The following is a 12,119-nucleotide window of genomic DNA, read 5'->3' as shown; positions in this document are numbered from 1 at the left end:
ATGCTAAAAGAAGACTATGAAGGAGTGATTGTGCTGACAGCACTGCATGGGGCAGAAACATGAAACATAAGGGAGGAAGAGTTTAAATGTGTTTGAGATGAAATGTCTGAGAAGTATGGTAGGGATTACTAGGATGGATAGTGTGAGAAATGAGGAGGTGAGGAGAACAGGGGTGGAAACTATATGTGATGCCTGCCTCATATATCGCCGCTGTCCGATTTAGGTAAAAATAATTTGGGGGCCATAGAGTCCAATTTATCCAATATCTGATTTATAGAGGTTTACTGTATATTTATGTATATATATAGATATAGATATATATATATAATATATAAAGTGTGTGTGCATGTGTATCTGTGCATATCTATGCATGCTTGGAAACCACGATAATATGAGGCATTTCATGCCTGACAGGGGAAGGCATGTGTATGGATGGAACTGTTGATGCATGGAAAGGAGTGGGTGGGAGATAGTGGGGTTGGGTTAGGTTAGGGAGTGGTTGTGTGTGAATGATATTTTGAACACAGCCTGAAGGAATTTCTCCCCATCTTCAGTGTTTCTGCATGAGGGGATGAAGAGGGGGGGTTGTCAGTTAAATGAAGCGGCCTTGTTGTGGATATGCTGTGTCTAGCTGCATTGCTTCTGACCCAGGGCGATGGGCGAGGTGCAGAGATGATCTGTCATCCAGGAGGAGCCAAGATGAGAGGGAGGAAGGGGTGGTGAATGGTGGTAGAATGGGTGGGAGTGGAATTATGCCTTTTGACTTTGGCTACTTCTCTTGTAAGAGGGTAAAAAAAGGCCTTGATATACATATGTATATGTGATTGTGTATCTGTGCATATCTTTGCATGCTTGGGAACCTAATGATATGAGGCGCTCAATGCAAGATAGGCAAAGGCACCAGCATTTCATAAATACATTTTCTTTGAGTGCCTCCGTTGGTCAAACTTTGGATAGTGATAATTCAAAGCATGGTTTTGGCATCTTCGCCTGTCTGACATGGAGTGCCTCATATCAATCATTGCATTTAGTTTTCTCAAGAATCGTTCACTTGAAGAGAAACCTCAAATTCTCAAAGTTAATACTTGATAGATTGATGGAACACAATCTAATACATCCCATTGTCTTTGCAGAAGTAAACCCTTTGGGCTCTTAAAGATGTCGTCTATGCTCCTGAGCACGTGGCTTATATTGCTCTTCACTTCGGAGAAAGTTTTGGAACCGCCGTCTCGTCGCCTGGCTAATGCAACCTTTATATGCTATGTGGTATTAAGATGAGACTGATTTCTTGCATTATGTAGTTCAGTATTAGTAAGGACTTTTGTAAACAAAAAATTACATACAAAGTAAGACAAAAAATTAACTCCGCTTTCTAAGCAATTTGATACTTGACTTGTTAATGCTACAAAGGTTATAATTTCAGTGAATCAGTTGTTCATATTTCTATAACAGAACACCCATAACTCCTCCATGGCACCTGGCAGCACTGCTGTGCCCTAACCACACAGACAACAACACAATATTTCTAGCTTGCATGGCTTATGGGCCAACCCAATGGTTGTTGTCAGTTACCACATGAGCCGTGAATCTCTTACAAGACTGGGGCAACAGATTGAATGATTCTTCTTTATTTCTGACCATGGCTTGGAGAGCTTATCCCTACAAGGGTCTTCACTTTTGAGTGTCTGAGAAATAATTTTGTCTTGAGTCAGCCACATTACTGAATACAGGTCGAAGCTACCAAACTCGGCACCCTCAGGACCAGCACTGAGCCAAGTAATAGAATTTTCTGACTTTTAGAAAATAGGTGTTTCTTGACATTCGGGAGCCGTAATAGCAATAATAGGGCTACCAAGGTGCTGTAGATATATGAAATCACAGTGGAGTCCACACCATGAAACTGTCACAACAAACCACCATATCTAAACTCGTGGTGGGAAATGATCATGGCTGTGTTAAGCGGCCTTACCGGGAAATATGATGCCACATTTTGGGTGTTCTGCCAGGTCTTAGATTGCTAAGTTTGGGAGCTTTGACCTGTACAAACAATCATTGTGTTGCTTCTGGTCTCTGAATAAACTAGATAAATTTGTATGGTATTATTGCAATCATAAACAATAAAGGATATCAATTGGTCAATATTAAAAAAAAAAAAAAAGTATATATGTGTGTGGGAAGGAGTGAGAATCTTCTCTCACATATTGCTTTCTTCACTATTAATTGTCCCCAAGTTCTTATCTCCAAGCCCAATCTTGTCTGCTATCCCAGATTCTTTTTTTCTTCTTCAGATGGTAATATTAATGGTGTTCATGACTGTGTCTGCTATCGGCGAGACAGTCCTTCCCCGACTGGTGTGCGGCTGCAGCTTTACCTCCACGTGGCTCTACAAAGCCATCAGTGCCAACATGCTCATCCTCTTCTTGGTGGCCAATGTCGCAACAGGTCTCATCAACATGTCCATCAATACACACAAAGTAAAGTTTCCGTACGATTTCTGCATTGTAACGTGCTACAGCTTTTTGTTATGTGTAATGGTGTTGTACCTGGGCCACAGGAACGTCATTGGTAAAATTGTGGAAAAGGGGAATGTCCAGGGCTTTCTGTAAATGTGACTCGTATATGTATAGCAATTTTGGTGCTATTTTGTGGCTCGTTTGTGTGTTGGGCAATTTTGGTGCTATTTAGGTTAGTGTGGTTGTTAGGCACAGTTTTTTTTAGGGGGAAGAACCCAGTATTCCAAGTTTTGAGTGAAATGCAATGAGTGAAGGATTAAGGAATGTTCTCTCTCTCTCTCTCTCTCTCTCTCTCTCTCCATATAATGAAATTTGTTGACACAAGTTTCAGTGACAAGAAAGCCTCCGCTCCCCAGTAGCCAGCAACAGTCCCACTGCCATAGATCTTTTGTGGAAGAAATGTTGGACTACTCTCTTTACTTCCGTAATATACACAGGAAAGAAGCTACATTTATTGGTCCTGTCTCTTATTCCTAGGACCATTGATCGGTATTTGCAAATGGTGATCTTCCAAGATGGACATCAAAGAGTAATATCCACATCGTGGTGCAACCCTGAGGGGCTGACACTCAATCTCTAGACCAGGCCTAAGATCTCTCTCCATTAGTTTCAATTATATTTCCTTCCCTTCTTCATGTAAGGAAAGCTGATAGTCAGTGATGGTTTCTCTCCTCCTATCATTGCTGGTGACAGAAGTGTCCCACACTAATTCAACACTCGCAAGTCCAATATTTCTTCCTAGGGATATCGGTGGGAAAGCCCAGGGACCATTGCCAACTGCTGTGAGGCTGTGGCATACCAGTTCATGAAACTCAAGGTAAATACATACACATATACCCAAACCCCTCTCCACCTCAGAAGGAAGGTGGCCAGATCAAAGTACACATGCACCTCATACACATATCCAGTTAACACTTCTCCTGTCACTACACATTTTGGTTTTCCTCTCTCTCTCACTCTCTCTCTCTCTCTCTCTCTCTCTCTCTCTCTTTTTTTTTTTTTTTTTGTCTTTCCTTCCTTATTCTTTCAAATTCTCCAAACCATCCCAGCATTATTATTATTATTATTCCTTAATCCTTTGTGTCATTCTGTATACACTCCATATATTTATATAAATGTGTACATTTATACATGCCTTTGTCTGATGATAGAAAAACCTTGGTAATACTGTTAGTTGTACCTGAACTGTAACATCAATAGCTGGTGTTTTAGACAGTCACTGTTTTCATCCCATGTTTACCTCCTCCAGTGTCCCTTGGTATTCTTTTCTGTCTCCTACTCTGTTTATGAACGACATACTTTACTACATATCTTTTGTATATACCCTCATGCTGATGCCAGTACTCTGTTTTTCCATATTCTTCTTCATATATCCTACTGTAGAATTCGTTACTTTGGACTTTTCTGTCTTATCTGATGTGGACAAAGAAAACCTTGTGTCTGTCGGTATCACCATGACTCGAATTCCCCACCACTCTAATCAACATCAACTTCCTCCTTTTCTTTGACAACACACAACTTTTTCCTCCCAACATGAAACGTTCTTAGCATACTCTTCACCAATAAACTTGATGGGAAAAATCATAGCCCATTTATTGCTACAAAGGCACTGGAGATGTAGTTAGAGTTGCTCTATACATATTATCAAGAAGAATATTGAGTAGATGTGTCCCAGTGATTTTTGTAAATGGTCACTGCAGTTTGTGATGTTCAGATAGGGTTGGCATACATGCTTGCCTGTACAGTGAGACCTCTCATTAACGGACATTAATTAGCTGTGTTTGCAGTGCTGTTGTTTAGTGCGTGCAATCACTATGCCACCCAAAAACCACTCCAAAACACCGAAAACACAGCGAAAACACTGCAACACAGCTAATTAACATCCGTTAATGAGAGGTCTCAGAGTATAAGTATTATGTTCGTGATTACCAGTGCATCTATCCTCGGAGATGATGCCCCACTGAAGAGGTTGAGTCTTAAAGGTGATAACAGAGAGATTTATGGAGATAATTTCAAAAGAGGCTCAGTAGAAACTAAAAATGATCACCATTCTTTATTTTTAAGGGGAAATTAGTCTCTAGTTATAATGTTATATGGATCTGATCCATAGAGTTGTTACTAAAATTTCTAAAATATTGACTGCATAAAATCTATGCAGGTAAAGCTCTATATGAGATGCATACCTAACTAGGTGTAAATAGCAAGCAGTATAGAGCATCCTCATGAAAGCAAAGTGATGAGTGAACTATAAGATGAAGAGGCCTTTATTTGAAATATATATATATATATATATAATTTTTTTTTTTTTTTTTTTTCTTGTCTTCTTCTCTTACAAAATGTGCAACAATAGTTTTTTAACCCTATGGGTTCCTCTAGCGACTGAAAGTCCGCAGAGGAGAGTTACACCTAAGCTAAACGGGTCTGTATTGTGTTAACACTAAGATGACACTTACATCCAACTGAATAATTGATCTAATTTTCTCAAATCTAAGTTCATTTTTTTCTTTCTTTTCATATTAATCATTCTCATTATAGTTTTCATAAAGTCATTAGTGACACAGCAATACCCTTTTTTTTTTTTTTTTTAAGTATTGAGTATTTTTTAATCATATACTATTTTATAACATTGTTATATATGAAAATTAAATAGATTAGATGAAATGAAAGAAATATAGAAATTAAATTAGGTAGAAAATTATCCTTCTTTCCATCATACACTACCTTGTTTAGGATCTATATTTCTTTTAATAATTTGTTTTAGTATTCTTTTTTCTTCTTTATACAGAGTTGAGGAATGTGCTTTATTGTAAAACTCTGTATGCTCTCTTCTTCTTTCTTCTTCTTCTTCTTCTTCTTTCTTCGTCTTCTTCTTAGCATCCGTTACTAGTTTCCTCAATTTCTCTTTCTTCCTCAGTTGCATCTCTCCTTAATCAAACATTCTTGAATTTGTCTGTGCTTATTAATTTTCATGTTCATTCACTTTGCTTTGTGACTTATACTTATGTTTCATTTTGTATGCCTTCTTCATTATCTATGATTATTGTATTTGCATAATTTCCTTAGATTTCTACCTTTTGTTTCCCTTTATTTTCTTGCTAGTATATATTATTGTCCATCCTACGACAGCAATATGTTTATCTACCTCCCCTCTTATCAGCATTCCTCTATTCTTAAGTACTTGTATCACATCTCTCCTTTGCATAGTGTCATTGAATAGGACTTTGTCCTCCTTATATATCCTTTTCTACCCTTTCTGTTCATGTATGATTTATTTTTTTTTTTTCCCTCTCTCTCTCACAGAGATCTTTAACTTGTCATAATCTTCTTTCAACTTGTCAGATTTTCTTTCTGAGCTTTATCTTCATTTTATATCACATAATTAATTTTTTTACATTTTCTGTTGTTGCCCCTTGGGATGATAATTGTCAGCCACTATATCCAGTTTTAGATATCTTCTATTCACTGATCCTGTTGTCAGAATTGTGGAGCAAAGACGTTTTTTCTCCAGTGCCCAGCAACATAAGGAAAGGAGGTGCAAGAGAACCCTTTTTTTTTTTTTTTTTTTTTTTTTTCAAAAAATTATGTCTGACTGAAATTTCTTTAGATTTAGTTTGGGTTCCATTAGCCTTAGCTATTCATGGAGTGCATCTGCATGGAAACTTGCATTTCTTATTCTTTAGATTTTTTTTACCTAATTTGTTCTCATGACCTCATGACTCTTGCCCCAGCCTATGAAGTCACCACTATCAATTGTATCTCTTCCCTTTAATGTTCTGAACACTACTTTCAAGTCACCTTTTACTCTTCCAATGATGGTTCACTGCTCTCGGTCTCTGTACATTTTGTGTGCATGGTTTGGAACCAATTTAGTCACTGCCCTTTTTACTCTCTTAATCCTGTTTATTCTTCCATTTCATGTGCCTCACCACTGTTGTATGTTTCCACCCAGGGTAGATCAGGTATTTAATGATTTATTCTTATAATTATTTATTAATTTTTTCATCTTGCCCATGTAGTGGAAATCCATTTTTATGTTCATCGGTAGTCTCTACATTTCACCCATATTTTTGCTAATGTGTTTGTCATGTTGCAGCGACCCAAACTGAGCCCCACAATTAATTAAATGAATACTCGCGGATTCGTTGAAATTTGGTAGCGACCATTGGCCTGAGGGCAATTATGTTTGGATTTGGAGGTAGTTATTTTATTATCATTATCGGTGGTCAAGTAATGTGTAGCTTCCCAATTTGCCCAGGGATAATTATATATATACATATACATACATATACCAAGGCTTTTTCCCCCTTACAAGGGAGGTAGCCTAAAAGAAAAAGGCATAAAACCATTCCCACCCATTCCATCCCCAAATACACTCCACCCCCCTCCACCCTCCCTCTTATCTTAGCACCTCCTGGATGACAGGTCATCCCTGCACCTTGTCCACTACCCTGGGTCAGAAGCAGTGTCACAAGTCACAGGGATAATTACTGCAAAAAAAATTCACTTATCCATGCTAATCCTATCTCCAGGACGGGAAACAAAATAAGATATTTAAAGAAACTTAAATACGTGTCCTGTATACAACAATGAAAGGGAAAGAGAATATATCAATAAGTAGCTGCCACCACCCTTCCTGATCCGATAAGATAGTTGTGCACGGCTTCCACTCCCCCTTCTATTTTCCCCATGGGGCTTTGGGATCCTATCCACTAAATGGTCCACCTAAATTGTCATACATTGGGTGGTTGAAAAAATACCCTGTTAATTACTATCCCTTACACATTTTATCTGTCACAAAATTACACCTAAATCAAGAAATGTGTAGATAACCAAGACATAAACAAACGAACTGTGTAGATAACCAATGCATAAACAAACTTAGGAATATACACCTCTCACCCCCTTCAGTGTTCACAGTTCCTGGGCATCAGTTCGCTTGGAGTATTCATCTACCTCTTTTACAAAGAAACACATATATATATTTTTTTTATATATTTGAAGGTGGTGTTTATTCTAAATTTTGGGTTCAATTTCTTTGCCTAATCTCTGGCTACCTCACCATACTCTTTCTATGTCTCTTAACACTCAGTTTCCACCAACCACAGTTCTCTTCTCCATCCATTAAGGTAAAGAACCAATTCCGATCAAAATGAGGGGACACTATGGGTCACAATCAATACTTTTAATTTTCACTGGTTACTGGTTTACGACCTGGCTATGTATGACGCTGTTGGTCAATACACCCCTGTAACAACCTGTGTTCTTCTCAATTTATTTCCACACTAATCAAACTATGCTCTCCCCCCAACAGTGTAATCTGTGATTTAATACACTCCCCTAGTCTCTATTTTAGCATGCCTGTAAGCAGTGGTGTCTCAACTCAATGTCATAACTAATAAATATATATATTGCAATTATTTCCATTATATATTTAATTATTGCCAGGACAAACTCATCTCAATGTGATGCTCTGATCTGCTGGCGGGCATGCCATCCCCAGCTATTTGTTCAAATGCCTTAGGAGCATTTGGCTATGGATTAAGTGTGGAGGAGTGAGACTTCCTATTATAACCTACCAATGCAAGAGGAACCATAAGAATTGTTCCTGAAAAGTCGTTCGATCGAAATCCTAAACTATATAGCAGGAAGTTGTCTCCTTTATTTCTGATCTATCATAACCTCTATAGCTACTTTCTGAACGAGGTTGATGACATCACTTCCTTGGCAGGACGGAAACCATGACGTGGCTCAACTTCCTCATGTACACAAAAAAAAAAAAAAATGCATAACTAAAAAAAAATATAGAATTTCCAGCCTTACAAGGTGATGAATTAATTATATATGACTAGCACTACCAGAGATCTTTCTCTACTTTTGTTTTTGTAATTATTTTTTCCATTGAGTATGGTAAGTCGTGTATTTACCAAATTATATTATACAGGAAAGGAGCAATGTTCATGGGGTCCAGTCTCCTACTCTCAGATTTATTATACCTATCCTCTGAGTCATGTTTTGTTCAAATATGTTTTATATTTTAATTTCCAATTACTCTTAGATTTTAATATATGTATTGTTCCAGCGTGGACTGTGTTACCTTCTAATTTGTTGAAGTATTTATGCATCTATAGGGAAAATTGTATTTCTTTACATTCTTTAGATGTGTACTGTGTGTGTCTTCATGTGTGTATTTCATCAACTGTAGATTGGGGTGTAAAGTCGAATTTTGTGACCTGATTAAAAATAATAAAAAAAAAAATCTATGGATTGACTTATAAAGCACGGATGAAATGCGAACCTTTATTACCACAGAGTGTTCAATGAAACTACTTCAAACAATTGCTACATACCAGCAAGCTGCCAATTATATTTCTAACTAAACCATGTTGGTAAATCAAGAGAGTATTGCTGCTGCAATGTAAACAATTTGCCATATTCAGTTGCTGTTGTGGGTGATGGCAAATCTGCTGTAACAATGCTGTGTTCAAGCTGCCTTCTCCTTATGCTCCAAATGTAGTGTCTTTTCAAGTTTCTGACACAAAAAAAAAAAAATATGAACCATAACTTAGGCTGAGAATCAAATGAAACCTAATCTGATAAAAGTCACAAAAAAGCATCAAAAAAACATATGCATTGAACTGGAGAACAGCACAAATGCATAGCATATTCACCAGACATTGACTATCATTTTTCACTGGGTTAAAGATTGGCCAAGCTCTACCATATGGCATATTTGGGTCAGTTGTAATTGCATTTAATTTATTATTATTATTATTATCAGATTTTCTTTCTCATTTAAGCAGTTTATTTTAAGCACCTCCCTGCCTTCTGTCCTTTTCCACTTTCTCCATTTATCCTCCACTCTCAGCTTACCTTCCACCAAAAAATTATCTGGTATTCTCCATGCTGTCCCCTTAGTACATCCAAAACTCTTCCCACTATTCTCCAGGTTACCACTATGGAAGGGGTGGTGCGAGAGGTAAACCCAAGAGTAATGGGTCGGGGATTAGAGATGGTTAAAGAAAATGGAGAAAGGCAGGAGATAAGCCAGTTGTTGTTTGCTGATGAAACTGTGCTTGTGGCAGGATCAGAGGAGGGATTGAGAAAGTTGGTGACGGAGTTTAGGAGGGTATGCAAAAGAAGGAAGTTGAAGATAAATATGAGTAAAAGTAAGGTGATCAGATGTAGTGGCAGGAGACTTTGAGTATTAAGGGAGAGAGAGACTGGAGGAAGTGGATAGTTTTAGATACTTGGGTGCGAATGTGGTGGGAAAGGGAGGAGTGGAGGTGGAATATATATTGAGAGAAGCAAGTAAATGCCTTGGGAGATTAAAAAGTGTAATGAGAAATAGACATTTGGGAATGGATGCAAAGAGATTGTATGAAGGAGTGATTGTACCAACAGCACTGTATGGGGAAGAAACATGGAACATAAAAGAGGAAGAGAGGAGTTTGAATGTGTTTGAAATGAGGTACCTGAGAAGTATGGTAAGGGTTACTATGCTGGATAGAGTGAGAAACAAAGAGGTGAGGAGGAGAACAGGGGTGGAAAGGGAGTTGGGAGATAGGGTTGATGAAAGAGTATTGGGATGGTTTGGACACATGGAAAGAATGAGTGAGGAAAAATTGGTAAAAGAGTTGTAGAAGGCAGAGGTGGAGGGAGTGAACATGAGTGGGCGACCTAGGACGAGGTGGATGGATGGGGTTAAAGGGGCATTGGGAAAGAGGGGAATGTCTGTTGAGGAAGGACAAGAGAAGACAGAAAATAGGGGTGAATGGAGAATGGTTGTATATGGATGATGCATGAAAGGGAGTATGTGTGAAAAATAATTTGATGTAGCCCGAAAGGATTTCTCCCCATCTTCTCTTTTTCTGCACGAGGTGATGGCAATTAAATGAAGTAGCCTTGCTGTGGATGTGCTGTGTCTTGCAACACTGCTTCTGACCCAGGAGCCAAGATAAGAGTGAGGGGAGTGGAGTATGTGAGAATGGAATGGGTGGGAGTTGATTTTATGCCTTTGTTTTTTGGCTACCTCCCTTCTAAGGGTAAAAGAACCTTTGGTATATTATGTATGTATTATTTTTTCATTTTATGGTGATGTGCTGATGAACTTTTTTTGTAAGGATTTTTGTCAATTAGAGGTCATTTGAAGTAAAGAAATTATAGTGATAATTTTTATTAACTCGTATTTTATTAACACATCTAGAGTATGAAGAGGTTAATATAGAATATTAATATGGTTTCAGTGTTCAACTACTGTTACAGCAGGTAGTTCCCATAAGCTAATACAGTGACTGGAATGCCATTTAAACCAGGTAGCACCATTGCAGCAGATTAGGCAGTGCAGAATGCCTGTTTTCATGTGTCATACGCCATTTTTACTAAGCCATATTTCATTAACACATTTAGAGTATGAAGAGATTAATAGAGAATAGTAATATGGTTTCAGTGTTCAATTAATGTTACAGCAGGTAGTTCCCATAAGCTAATACAGTGACTGGAATGCCATTTAAACCAGGTAACAGCATTGCTGTAGAATGCCTTTATTCATGTGTCAAACAAAATGTAAGAGTATGAAAGACTTTAGAAATATACAAGGATTGGTTTGAAGTACAGAAAAATAAGCTTTTTCTTACCCTTCAGATATATTGATAGAATCATGCTATATACAGGTGGAAGTGGAATACCTAAGATTGAAAACAATCTGACTATTGTAAGTTTAACTGAATTATTTTTTTCAATAAATCAATATATATATTTAGGCTTTTTCAGCCTGGCATGGGAATGAAATGGGTGGGAATGGATTTTATGCCTTTATTTTTTTGGCTACTTCCCTTGTAAGGGGGAAAAAGCCTTTGGTATATGTATGTGTGTGTGTGTATGTATACATATATATATATATATATATTTTTATATATATATATATATATATATATTTTTTTCCCTCCCACATTAGTAAAAGAAGGATGGAAGACAGAAGTGCATGGAGTGAACATGAGGAGGCGACCAAGGATGAGATGGATGGATGGATTGGGCAAAAGGATTGATGGGAAAGAGGGAGATGTCTATTGAGGGAGGAAAGGAGAAGACAGAAGATAGGGATGAATGGAGAATGGTTGTGTATGGATGATGCTGTGATGCATGGAAGGGAGTGGGTGGGGGATGTAGGGGTGAGGAAGTTATGTGTGAATGATATTTTGATGCATCTTGAAGAGATTTTTTCCAGTTTTCTCCTTTTCTGCATGAGGGAACAGAGGGGTGGTCACCAATTTAATGAAGTGGCCTTGCTGTGGATATGCTGTCTTGCGACACTGCTTCTGACCCAGGGCAGTGGGCAAGATGCAGGGATGACCTGTCATCCAGGAGGTGCCAAGATAAGAGGGAGGGCAGGGGGTGGATGGGAGTGGAATATGTTAGGGATGGAATGGGTGGGAGTGGTTTTTATGCCTTCGATGGCTACCTCTCTTGTAAGGGGGAAAAGCCTTTGGTATATGTATGTTCTCTTTTTCTGCATGAGGGAACGGAGAGGAGGATCACTGATTAAATGAAGTAGCCTTGATATGGATGTGCCATGTCTTGCTGCATTGCTTCTGACCCAGGGCAGTGGGC

At 38.2% G+C, this 12,119-nt stretch overlaps 1 protein-coding gene across 5 annotated transcripts in view; it reads left to right on the top strand.

The window, feature by feature from the left end:
• The window catches only part of LOC143026084 (uncharacterized), an 84,000-nt gene that overhangs the window by 49,845 nt on the left and 22,036 nt on the right, over positions 1-12,119 (top strand). For 3 of the 5 annotated variants that reach the window (XM_076186084.1, XM_076186081.1, XM_076186087.1), the window contains 2 exons: positions 1,134-1,266; positions 2,289-4,698. In XM_076186084.1, coding sequence (XP_076042199.1) covers positions 1,134-1,266; positions 2,289-2,606 — 451 coding nt within the window. In that variant the 3' untranslated portion in view covers positions 2,607-4,698. Of the gene's footprint in view, positions 1-1,133; positions 1,267-2,288; positions 4,699-7,958; positions 11,335-12,119 lie in introns of those variants that run through there. The other 2 variants (XM_076186098.1, XM_076186094.1) reach the window with 2 other exon arrangements.

This window comes from Oratosquilla oratoria, chromosome 1 (genome assembly GCF_046742065.1).
Source record: "Oratosquilla oratoria isolate Oo_2021 chromosome 1, ASM4674206v1, whole genome shotgun sequence".
Taxonomy (NCBI): domain Eukaryota; kingdom Metazoa; phylum Arthropoda; class Malacostraca; order Stomatopoda; family Squillidae; genus Oratosquilla; species Oratosquilla oratoria.
Note: the sequence above shows the minus strand (reverse complement) of the source record. Positions and strands in the feature narration are given on the sequence as shown.